This window comes from Ictalurus furcatus, chromosome 21, assembly GCF_023375685.1.
Source record: "Ictalurus furcatus strain D&B chromosome 21, Billie_1.0, whole genome shotgun sequence".
In the NCBI taxonomy this organism is placed as follows: Eukaryota; Metazoa; Chordata; class Actinopteri; order Siluriformes; family Ictaluridae; genus Ictalurus; species Ictalurus furcatus.
The window spans coordinates 9,954,319-9,966,881 of record NC_071275.1 but is presented as its reverse complement, the minus strand read 5'-3'; the positions used below and the strand labels follow the sequence as shown (position 1 = coordinate 9,966,881).

Here is a 12,563-nt window from a genome sequence, read left to right as displayed (position 1 = left end):
GTTTCTTAAAAGACCCGTCCTTCTTATGTAATACGCTTCGATATGCAAACGATCACGGCGACTCTGTGAATCTGCCAGTCTGTCTATGATGTCATCCGTTGACAGCGACTTTTTTGAACAGCCGTCAGCATCTTTCCCCTGAAAAGAGTTGGCAAGTATTAATATAATCCATGGGGTTGTTTTCACACACCATCACAGATCAATACAAAGGCAAATCCAAATATATCTAATGTAAATACACAGATAAATCCATTTAAGATTATTGTTATTTCTGAACTTTGTTGCTCAAATCTATGAGAGGGTGCGGTTTGAGAAGTGGCTCAGGGTGTCAGCTGCCACCCCTGAAATAAACCTTGCCACCCCACTTGCTAGTTTGTTTGCTTGTTTGTTTGTTTGTTTGTTTGAAACCATTTTCAACCCTTCTTCCTACATTTCTACTAATGTTCCTGGGTCGCGTCTTAAATACTGCCGTGTACTTCACATAGTGCACTTCTTAGGTCGTTAGAGACATTACTTTGTGCTGTATAAAGTGTACAATGCCTAGACGGTGGGAGGAATTTAGGACACAGCCCAAGCCCCGGCTTTACTTCACTCAGTACAGGAATGAAACGTAGACTTCCTGTTTTTGGTTTAAGACAAAACTATGGGATGGGATTAAAACCAAAATAATAATTTCGGAGTTTTAATCCTGTAAATGGCTTGAAGGCTGTTTTTTTTATTTGTTACGACGCGAGAACTCGGATATTTTGGATGGATCGAATTTGGCAGGTATGATTATGAATAATTGAGCGGAATATTCATAACTAACTTAGCGTAGCTAGCAAGGTGAGTTGTTTAGCTGGTTAGCTAGTCTCCTTTCGAAATATTCCCAAACCCTAAACTAATTTATCAACTCGCTCCAGGAAAAAAAACAACAACCCAAGTTAAAATAAATAATTTTTGGCATTGTATTGATGAATATCAGACTGCTAACTCTTTTCTATCTAACTAGCTAGTTTTGTTTACCTGGAAAGCTAAGCTAAGTTAGCAAGAGTTACGTAGCTAGCGCGTTGCTAAGTGCTTGCTAGCACTTAACTGTATGGAAACTGAAAGCTCAAGTGTACATGGTGTTTACTTCTCCCCACTGATGCAAAAATACTCAGCTTAAGCAAGCTAAAATGTGGCTAAAATAATTGTGCTTGCTAGCTAGCTAAGTAGCTAACTGAGTTGCTAGCTAGCCAGTGAACTTTGGTCGCAGTAGTTTGGTTGCAGACTGCGACGTGTGCACTTTTGCTAGCTGTGTTAGATGCTTTAACTTTAAACCAGGTCATAATAATAATAATACAACTGCAGTGTTGTGTAAAATCACAACATAATCAAATAGCCAAGTCCAGTTCCACTGCTCATTCATTTTAATGATCTTGTTGAGGTTGGAGTAATTAGAATGTAGTTACAAAGCCTGTAGACACTGAAATAGGGATAATCTGGAAGATTCTAGTTTTCTAAAGGCATTTTAATCCTTTCTTGGATAAGGACATCCATGAGGATTGTGATGGAGGATCCCACATGGTGGTTGGAGAAACTAAAGAAGATGTAAGGATGTGCTGATACAAGACAAGGTGGCACGGTGGATTGTGGTGTTTCCTCACAGCTCCAGGGTTCGAGCCTGAGCTCCGTGTGATGTCTCGCACCGTCTGCTCGTGGGTTTCTTCCAGTATCCTTCCACCCCCTCAAAAAAAAAAAAAAAAAAAAAAACATTCCTGTAGTTGGATTGGTGGCTCGAAATGCTTGGAGTGAGTTCTCGCATCTGCACGCAGGAGTGATTCTGGGCTTGTTTGCTATCTTTCAACCGCCAACAAATAAAAGCCAAATAAAATGCCCCCCCGCCACCCAATCGACTTGAAAAGTCCTACTCAACATAGTCAGCTACAGCTGAGTGACTTCAAACCAACATGGCTGTAAAATAGTGCCTCTACAGTGAAACGTGTTTCACTGTAAATACAAGTATTCGCTTTAGATCGATTAACATACAGACATGCCCGCGTATTAACATATAAAACATTGACTACACAGTAAGACGCAGAATAGATCAGGTTATCGTTTATAGAAATAACTGAAGATCCAGGTCCACAAACCACACACAGACTTGATACGACATCGCCGGGGGGTGATCTCAATCCTGCGTCGCACAAGTACATTCACGTCGTCAAAAGACTTGAATCCCCCACACCTTCAGCGGTGTCTGCTTATTCAGAGGGCTTTGTTCCTCCACTTTACACACAAAGATGTACGTTTTTAAAGTGAAAAGCATACCATTTATTTGTCAGAATCTCAGCCAAGGCGAGCCTCGATCCGTGAATATCAAACCGAGACGAGTGCTGCCAAGTTGTTTTTTTTTCTGGGGGGGTTACGTAACCTAGATACAAAGATGTATGCTTAGAAAGTAAACCTGATTCGAGCCTCGAACCATGAGACGCAAGTGACCTGTGAGACCGTTGTTGGCTCAGGCGCTGCGGTTTGTCGTTACAGGTTTGGCTCCTGGTTACTCAGCAGCACAATCATGCTGAGTGAGTAGTCGTGTTGCCCTCAGATCAAGAGTACTCGGTTTTCACTATCTGTCCCCTTCCGGATCTGTCACGACCCAACGTTTCCTGTTTGTTAAATGAGTGGTAAGAACGTCCATCATGAGCTTTATCAAGATATCTGAGAAAAGCCGAGTCAATGCGAGAATTAAGGCACGGCCGGTGACCATGGCCCAATTCCTAGCGTTGGTGGATAGCAAGGTAGTTATACATAACGCAGGCTGTTTTTCTGTCTCATAGAGGAGAGCATGGACAGCTCAGTGACCCTGTGGCAGTTCCTGCTGCAGCTGCTGCTGGACCCTGGCAATGAGCAGCTCATCTGCTGGACCAACGAGGATGGCGAGTTCAAGCTGCTGCAGGCTGAGCAGGTGGCCAAGTTGTGGGGCGCTCGCAAGAACAAGCCCAGCATGAACTACGACAAGCTAAGCCGAGCCCTGCGCTACTACTACGACAAGGTCAGTGACGCATGAGTTTTATGTATCCGTAATTTGTTTATATACATATCCACATAAATCCACTCAGATAGTTGCTTCTCTTCCGAATAAACGTTTCCCCTCCCTCTCCCAGAACATAATTAAGAAAGTAAACGGGCAGAAGTTTGTATACCGCTTCGTCTCCTACCCGGACATTTTAAAAGCTGATTACGCAGCCCGAGCTGAGGGGACCGAAGCGAGTCCCCTTCCTTCTCCCGAGCAACAACCAAACAAAGGCCAACCAGTGGGCAACAAACCGACCAAGGACACCTTCAAACCAGGCAGTGCGGCTCCGAGCCAGCCCAAATCATCTGGCCGGAACGACTACATCCACTCAGGTCTGTACACGTCCTTCACATTGACCTCTCTCCAGTCAGGAACGCAGCTCTTCAAGTCCATCAAGATGGAAAACCCCGGAGAGAAGATGGCAGAGAAGAAGGAAGCCGCGCAGCCTCCGTCGGTCATCAAATTTGGGACCCCGCCTCTGATGAAAGCGCCTACGCAGAGCGTGACGGAGAAGCCGACTCCGCCCGCGCAGCCGGTTCAGCCCCCGATCCAGACATCAGAGCCTGAGGAAAAGCAGCTCACTCCCACCACGCCGCTCGAGGTGAACTCTGGTACTGACGCAGCACCAATGAACATCATCCTCTCAGGCATTTCTCCTTCTCTGGGATGTCCCTCGCCCTCTCCCAGCACACTCGCCGACTCCAAGGAGCTGATCATTGACACGGACGTCGAGTCCATTTCCTCTCAGCCTACAGAGCTGCAGCTACAGGTAAATACTTTGTTTGTTTCTTTGTCTCTTCCCTGAAAATATGCAAGTGATAATCCGATGATTGACAGTGCATTGTATTTATTTTGCAATGGATACACATACACACACACACACACACACACACATATATATATATACAGTATCTCACAAAAGTGAGTACACCCCTCATGTTTTTGTAAATATTTGATTATATCTTTTCATGTGACAACACTGAAGACCCAAAAGACAACCTCTGGATATGACACTGAGCACGTGCATTCAACTTCTTTGGTCGACCATGGCGAGGCCTATTCTGAGTGGAACCTGTCCTATTAAACCGCTGTATGGTCTTGGCCACCGTGCTGCAGCTCAGTGTCAGGGTCTTGGCAATCTTCTTAAAGCCTAGGCCATCTTTATGTAGAGCAACAATTATTTTTTTCAGATCCGCAGAGAGTTCTTTGCCATGAGGTGCCATGTTGAGCTTCCAGTGGCCAGTATGAGGGAGTGTGAGAGCTATGACACCAAATTTAACACACCTGCTCCCCATTCACACCTGAGACCTTGTAACACTAACAAGTCACATGACACCGGGGAGGGAAAATGGCTAATTGGGCCCAATTTGGACATTTTCACTTAGGGGTGTACTCACTTTTGTTGCCAGAGGTTTAGACATTAATGGCTGTGTGTTGAGTTATTTTGAGGGGACAGCAAATTTACACTGTTAGACACACTGTACACTCACTACTTTACATTGTAGCAAAGTGTCATTTCTTCAGTGTTGTCACATGAAAAGATATAATCAAATATTTACAAAAATGTGAGGGGTGTACTCACTTTTGTGAGATACTGTGTGTGTGTGTGTGTATATGTATGTATGTATGTATGTATGTATATATATATATATATAATATATATATATATGTGCATATAAGTATTCTTGACCTCTTATTCAAATAGCTAAGTGCACCATAATTGTGTCATTGTATTATTATATTGACCACAAAAAAGGCTATTCATATTCAATCAACACTTCATCAATTTGCAGGAACAATAACGTTTTTTGGGCACAACAATAGTTGCCTTATACTCACCCACCCCGTCCCAAAAGTATGCGAGTGCTATTGCTGTGACTTTGAATGTATTCAGATCGTTACTTATGTAAAGAGAGTATATTGTTTAAAATTAGAACTTTAAACAAGAATTTATCTTTAAAGAAGCATGTGTTGCCATGGCCAAATCACCAAATACCATACATTTCCATACGTAACATCCATTTTCAGTGAGCCGGTTCGAAAAAAGTGCGTTCAAAGATTTAAATACTGGCACTTTTCTTCTTCTCAGTGATAAGCAGATGTCAGAAACGGAAAGTCGTGCAGCACCAGCTTGTTTATCAGGGTATTTCTGCTTTTCAATAACCGCCATCTACTGTCAGGGAGTGAATTTGCACTTAGATTCAGCGCTTCGCCTGCAAAAAAAACACTGTGAGAATTATTACTTGCGTTATAGCAGCTATAAACAGTCGATCCATCACGAAATTCTCCTTTGAAGATAATAAGACCTAAAACGCAGCTTGTCAAGTTACCGAGAAACCACAATGCATAAACTCCTCTATCTTGAAGACTTTCCCGTGGTCTGACAATGCACTGACACTGGACACTCCTTCCATATACGCTGAATGTTTGACACTTGTCTGCCCCAGGTTCAACCCTCGTCTGAATCCAGCTGTTCGGACTTGTCTCTGTACCTGAGCCGTAGTCAGAGCGGCAAAACGTCGAAGAAGCCCCGAGGGCTGGAGATCATGCCCACGCTGTTGGTGAGCAGCTCGGACTTGAGTCCACTCAACCTGTCCAGTCCGTCGCTCCCTACAGCCTCGCTCACGCCGGCCTTCCTGCAGGTCAGTATCCTCCCTCCATCCCAGGTCTTTGATTTACTGCCAGTGTTTTGATTACAGGTTACAAAATCATCACAATGTTGCATCACTTGCGATTGCGTTCTCTCTCCTTTTTTTTGCCGCACATATGGCGGTTTTCTCCGGGGACTGTCCCGACACCTAGTGGCTACAATCCGATCTTCCACCTTGTTTTTTTTTTCATCCATTTTTTTCAACACCACACAGTACGCCACTATTGCACTGAAAACAGCGGCACCGTAAGACAAACGCTCGGCTCCGTCAGAGCTCTATAACTCACAGTAGCTTCGCAATTTGCTGATGCCACTGTTTGTTCAGGTCGGACTTGCCCGTAAATCATCACATTCACGTGAGAAAATAGCGGACCAAGCCGTCTTTAAGCCAAAGCACTTAATAAATGATTTATATGTTATTTAATCATTATATTTTTCCCCTTATTGTTTTAAATATGAATAAAAAAATAGTTAAGTCTGTGATGAATTAATGTGTTTTCTTGTGATTTTTAATAATATTTACTGAATTACTTTTGATTAATTAATATTAATTAACCATTCACCAGGAGACTGATGTGTATGATGTTGATAATTCTTTCAGTTTTCTCAGCAATGTTTTTATATATATATATATATATATAAATGTAGAGGTAGGTCTTTCTTTCAGAGGAATTGCAAAGAAACGAGTTGTTTTCCTTTTTTTTGTGGTTGATACACATGCAAACGAGAGAGATAGATATTTCGGTTTCAGTTCATTTCTATAGTATGAAATGTCCAAAGTTGACCATGTGAAGGGTTTTCCCAGGCCACCACAGAAGCGACATGTTGTGAAATACATTTCTGGAGGCTGTAATATTCCCCTTACAGCTTTCTGTTGATAATATGGACTAATAATCTCACTCTTTTCCACTCAGAGGCTTGTTATTCGGACAGTAGATGGCAGTAACGCACCAGTTTTGGAGGTTAGTTTTGCTGTGAAACCGTCTGCATGGGTGGGTTACTCGCACCCACAGGGGTCGTGATGAGATTTGGTTGAATGACGCTTTGATGGATGACCTCATTAAGGCCACACAATGGCTGATTTTATGATCAGATATTTGCTGGGCTCCAGATGACGGCACTCAGCTGTCTCTCTGCCATCTTTTTTTTTTTAAATTACGTGACAGACGAGGGATTGTATTGTTTTTGACTTTTTATGTTGTTACCCTTACACCCGTGTGGGTTTCCTCTATTTCCTAAAATGAATCAACTACAACGAGAGTGCTTTTTACAATGTTCCTCAAACACCCCCCTAGTTGCATTGTTACAGAGTGTAACAAAACATTTTTACACGTTTATCATCGTTTCATATCGGATCAGATATTCGGAAACGAACCTTAACGTTCTATTCGGGTCAAAGTGCCAAGAAACGCTGTCGTAGGAAAATAACCAACGACTGGGTGGTGTGATGATGAAGTGCCGTTACCTGCCGTGTCCTATCCCACAGCGATTTTAACATTTCTTTATTTATTAGAGAATGACCCGGTACTTTCTGTCCACTTATAGTTACATTTAATGTTGTGGAAGGTCCACAAACACAAAGTTAGTTCCTGTTTACACTGACATTACAGCAGCTATAAACATTCCCTCAACAGTCAGAAAGTACCGAGACTGGAGACTCCTTCCATAAATGGTGAACATCTCCACGCAGAAATCATCATATAATCGGTTTACGTGGAGCAATACCTGTTCAAACCTGTGCATTAATATAAACCTGCTGCTGTTACGGAAAATTAAATCAACACCTTCCAGCCAATCGGAATTCAACACCGCTTTAGTATAGAAAGATGCCGATGACATTCTGTGGGTTATATTTGCAGTAGTGTTGTGTATAGAGATTTTTCTTTTTTACAGCTATTAACTGAAATGAAGATGAATGACTGTGTACTTTAAAATAAAATGTTGCAGCTAAACAGTGAACAGAAAAGGAAGGTAAGGTAAGCACGGAAGCTGATTGGTTGTTACTGGTTTTGCCGTAGACACCCTTGTTGCTCACACCAAGCCCTCTGCTCTCCAACATCCATTTCTGGAGCACGCTCAGTCCCGTCGCTCCCATCAGCCCGGCCCGAAGACAAGGCGCGCACACACTCTTTCAGGTGAGTCTTCTTTTCAGCTCATCTTCACATCCTGTTATTAATCCGTCTTCTGCATCCAGCCAGTGTGAGTCACCGTGCTCAGTTTGTTTTATTTTATTTTTCAGCCTTGTCTTTAAAATAGGGGAAAAAAAGTTAAACAATGCAGGCTCAGAGGATTACACGTAAAATTGTGTGCCGGCAGTCAAGAAAGACAAAATGTTTTTAAAAAAAAAATGAAAAAGAAGTGTGATCTCCGTGATTTTAACCGTGGAGTGGTTGTCGGTAACAGATGGGCTGGTTTGAGTATTTCAGAAACTGCTGATCTGGAATTTCCACACTTCGCCACACGCACACACACATCTCTAGAGTTTACATAGAATGGTGCAAAAAACACAGTGAGCGATGGTTCCGTGAGTGGAAACGCCTTGGAAATGGCTGATTGGTTCGAGGAGGTCTATAGTAACTCAATCACTATTTCCAACCGTGGTGAGCAGAAAAGCATCTCAGAGCACACAAAACTTCAAACCTTGTGGTGGAGGAGCTACAACACCACATGACTGCAGGAGTGGAACCTTCTGCTGTTGTAACTCATCCACCTCAAGCTTTGATGTTTTGTGCATTCTGAGATGCTTTCCTGCTCACCACGGTTGTAAAGAGTGATTATTTGAGCTACTATAGACTTCCTGGCAGCTTGAACCACAGTTAAGTCACAGAGATCAACCCCCCCCCCCCCCCCCCCCCCGATGTTTGATGTGAGCATTAACTGAAGCTCTTAACCTGTATCTGCGTGACTTTATGCATTGTGCCGCCACATGATGGGCTGATTAGATAACGGCATAAACGGACAAGTATACAGGTGTTCTTAATAAAAGTGGACGGTGAGTGTCTAAATAGGTAAGCATGCAAGCAAGTACTCAAGTGAGTAAATAAGTATGCAATTAAGTACCTAAGTATGTAAGTAAATACGCAAAAGCTTTTTAGTGGCTGACTTTGATACTGAAGTTTTGACTCCCTTTTTTTCCCTCCTTGATATTCTTTGCATCTTCTATCTCCGTAGTTTCCGTCCGTCCTGAGCTCCAGCCAGTTCTCAGTGCCGGTACACAGTCTGGACGGCACCAACACACCAGGACCGCTTTCTCCAGACCCACAGAAGACATAAGAGGATAAAAAAAAAGGAAGGAAAAAAAGCAAAATAGACTGCTGCGATTGGTGGGTTTGCCTTTACACAAAACACACACACATCCTCATCCCACACCTTTGTTTGTCCGTGTTAAGATGCAGACCCACCGCGTGTTACCTGTTGACCAAATTCTCCCTTCTGGTGACTAAGGCGATGAGTGATTAGGACCTTCATTACGGGTTTCATGTGGAACTTCGTCTTCAGCCTGGAGGGAGAGTTGTGATGGTGTTCTCTTTGCTCAAATGGACGTCGAGCCATCGGAGCGTAGTTCCTGAAAGGATTAGTGTTAACTTCGTCATTTCAATTTGCTAGTGTTTGGGTTGTTTTCGGAGATTGGCTTTCAGGGAATCACTGTAATCGCAGTTTGTTTCTTCAGGAGTTTTCACTCCTATTACAGCGATTCTTACGTGATACTGATTTTCTTTTTATACTTTCTACATAGGGATGCATCGATTCCCCTGACCAAGTATGTTTCTTGGTGCTCGTACATACCGAAATGAGTAACCTGCTTAGTATCTAATCACATACAGACCATTTTGCTTATTTTATGTTGCCCCAGTTTAAACAGCGATCAGGAAACCATGTTCTTTGTATAAAGGTTAGCCAAGTTGATTTCAAAGCATATTAGCTACCTATTTTACTGATACAAGGTGACTATCGATGCATCCCTACTTCTACATCGTGAGGCATCATATATGTAAATTGCCTCTCTGTCAGGTCAATCCATTCATTTTGCACCTTTTTTTTTTCGTTGCCATAAATCTACAAGCACCTTGACACACAAACGCTTGTAACAGTCACTTAACAACGCACTTACGCACTAATTAAGTCTCAGACGTTTAAAACTCTTTTCAGAAATATCGCGAGATTGTAATCTAGTTTGGTTATGAAAAAATAAGACACAGGGACTCTAAACATCCAGATGCCTATTTTTGTATCGGCTGTTCAAATAGAGTTTATAGCAATCCTACTATTTTTCAAGAGATATATGCGTATATCGTGGAGGTTTCAAGACATAAGTTGAATTCAGGTGTCAAAAGTGAAAAGAAAAAAAAAAAGAATATATATATATATATATATATATATATATATATATATATATATATATAAAAAAATAGCCCTGGATTCTTCTGGAAAAGCTATTTTTGTAATTTTACATACAAAGAAATATAAAGAATATCTGGAAATTATATTTAAGCCACTAGACTTTGGAATTTTTTAATGCTTTAAAAAATAATTTTTTTAATTAAACATTAAAATAGTCAAAATGTCAATTTTGGCAGGCACCACATTTCTAATTCACCATATCGAATTCAGATTCAATTAGGCTGAAAACTCAACAGCTGAATCTGTGCTTTACTTTTACATACAATCTTGAATCTGAATTTAAGTGTTGTGCCACCAGAAAATAAATAAATAAATCGAACTTGAAATTTGTGCATAAGATTGTTTTCAAATGTGTATAATATGAATCTGGTTTTAAAAGACTAGCATACATGTTCAGTTTGGTTGAACTTAATTTCACATGGAAGCATAAAGGAGTAGAAATAGATATAATAGAAGTAAATATTTAATATTTATATTTAAAGTAAATTTAAATATAAATGAAATGTACAAAATTCAAGTTCCTATTGGTGCAAATATTCTGTAGAAACAAGGCATAGATTTACAACTGTGTAAAACAGCCAGGTCTTTTAATTTGGTACTTTTGTTGATGACAAATTTCAGCTAATTTCTATGGAATGAAAAATGTCACTACAATCTGAATTTAAAAGTATAATTTTGCATTTCTAAATGAACTTTTATAGTTGAATTACATCAAATTGAAATTCTATTCCATGGTTTGAATGTGTGCATGGTTTCAAATTCAGTTTTATAATAATCAGGTGTAGAAGACTCAAATTAGGTTTTTTGGTGGCACAGTCCATTTCAGACGCAGTTCTTCAAATTCAGACTTGAATTTTCAAAACATGACTGAATTGGCTCAGACTGAATTGAGAGAAGTCAAATATGTGCTCCTTTGTTTTCCTGAAGTCCCCAGATGCAGTGTTTTGGGAAAAAAAAATTCTACACTTGATTAGCATCTTGTATTTGAAGCCTTGGACACAAATTCCGGCCATGGAATACACTATTAATATGATTTCAATCAACTACAAAGCTTTATTTCCAAATTCATGTAAAGATTTGTAGGTTACACATAAATTCACACTGTAGTAGTATGTTTCTCGTTCCATAAGTTTCCACCTTCTACAGTCGAGATCATTTGCAGTGTGGCGTCTTTGTCAAATAAATTCCTTTCGATTACTGAAGCCAGCAAATTCCTACACCTATGATTAAATCCAGGAAATACATATGTAATATTTGCACAACGCAAAATCCTACCTCTATCATTGTGTTGAATTAGGATCTCGCAAAGCCACGACTCAAACACAGAACTGGATTCACGGCCACACGCAGCCTGGCGTTATTATTCGCTCAGTGCACACGCGCAACGTGAGCACTTGAAGAGCAAATCAACCTAAAGCTCAGTGTCAAATGTGTGACCGAGTGAAAGATTATGAAACGGAAATTATTTAGCATCTCAGACTGAGTCTCAGGTATGTTAAATACTTTCAAATACCAAGCACTTATGCAGTGTGTGTGGAGCTTGACGTGCAGTGATTAACTTTATAAACAAAGCATAGTTAGAGAACATGGGCATTATAAATACACAGCCAATAATAAAACTAAATAAAAAAGATGGATAAAAAGAGGCAAAATAAACAAGTGACAATTTGATTTTAGTTTTAGAATTTCAGCTAAAATTATTTTTTTAGATAAAAACAAACAAAAAAAACCCCAAAGACATCAAAGCTGTTTTTAAAAAGTCAGGCAAATTATAGCTGCTAAATTTTTCTAATAAGCATTCATTCTAATGCTTATGTTACGATTACTAAGTAACAAATATTATAAATACATAAGAAATCAACAAGATTTTAATGTTAATTTTGTTATAAACCAATAAATCAAATGTTCATCAGTTAAAACTATTAAACAAAAAAAAAAGATGTTATTTTTATATAAATACACTTTAAAAGATGAAAAAGTGAAAAGTATGAAATAAACGTGAAATAGTGAATTCAAAGTGCGTTTTTTTTTTTTTTTTTCTTCTTCTTCTTTCCTTTGTTTCTCAGTGGTCGATATTCTGGCCGTCGGTGCTTTACGGAGCTACAGACTTTACAAACTTAGACATAACACAGAAATATTAGCTGTAACATATGCTAACTACTTAAGCTAATGAGGTTTAACGTGTAACGTGAGTGTTTTAGGACCATAGGCACCTCAAACTTAGAGTTAGAAATGATGGTTTTCAGGCTGTTTATTTTGCAATAAGTTGTTGTGACTTTTTCAAACATTGGGTTGTTTTTTTCCCCCCTCCAAGTAGCAGCAACCAAGTGAAAGTGGATATACTTTGTAATGAGTTTTCTTTAATAGCCGCAACATCCGATTTCCTCCATACACTTCAAATGATTAAATCCAGATCTAATTATTAGACTTGAGCATTCCTAAAAAAGTATTCACCCCTCATTACAGTGTGTA

At 40.1% G+C, this 12,563-nt stretch overlaps 1 protein-coding gene across 8 annotated transcripts; it reads left to right on the top strand.

Moving 5' to 3' along the window:
- Window positions 1-325: 325 nt before the first annotated feature.
- Window positions 326-10,060, top strand: elk4 (ETS transcription factor ELK4). 8 transcript variants are annotated; one of them, XM_053653324.1, is made up of 8 exons: window positions 326-768; window positions 2,509-2,648; window positions 2,802-3,016; window positions 3,129-3,809; window positions 5,488-5,682; window positions 6,605-6,652; window positions 7,709-7,825; window positions 8,862-10,060. In XM_053653324.1, exons 2-8 carry the CDS (start codon window positions 2,642-2,644, stop codon window positions 8,961-8,963), a joined length of 1,365 nt encoding a protein of 454 aa, XP_053509299.1. In that variant the 5' UTR covers window positions 326-768; window positions 2,509-2,641; the 3' UTR covers window positions 8,964-10,060. The 8 variants fall into 8 exon arrangements, with proteins under 8 accessions (XP_053509299.1, XP_053509303.1, XP_053509302.1 ...); XM_053653328.1 differs by lacking the exon at window positions 2,509-2,648 and adding an exon at window positions 1,513-1,572; XM_053653327.1 differs by lacking the exon at window positions 2,509-2,648 and adding an exon at window positions 1,513-1,679.
- The last annotated feature ends 2,503 nt before the right edge of the window (window positions 10,061-12,563 follow it).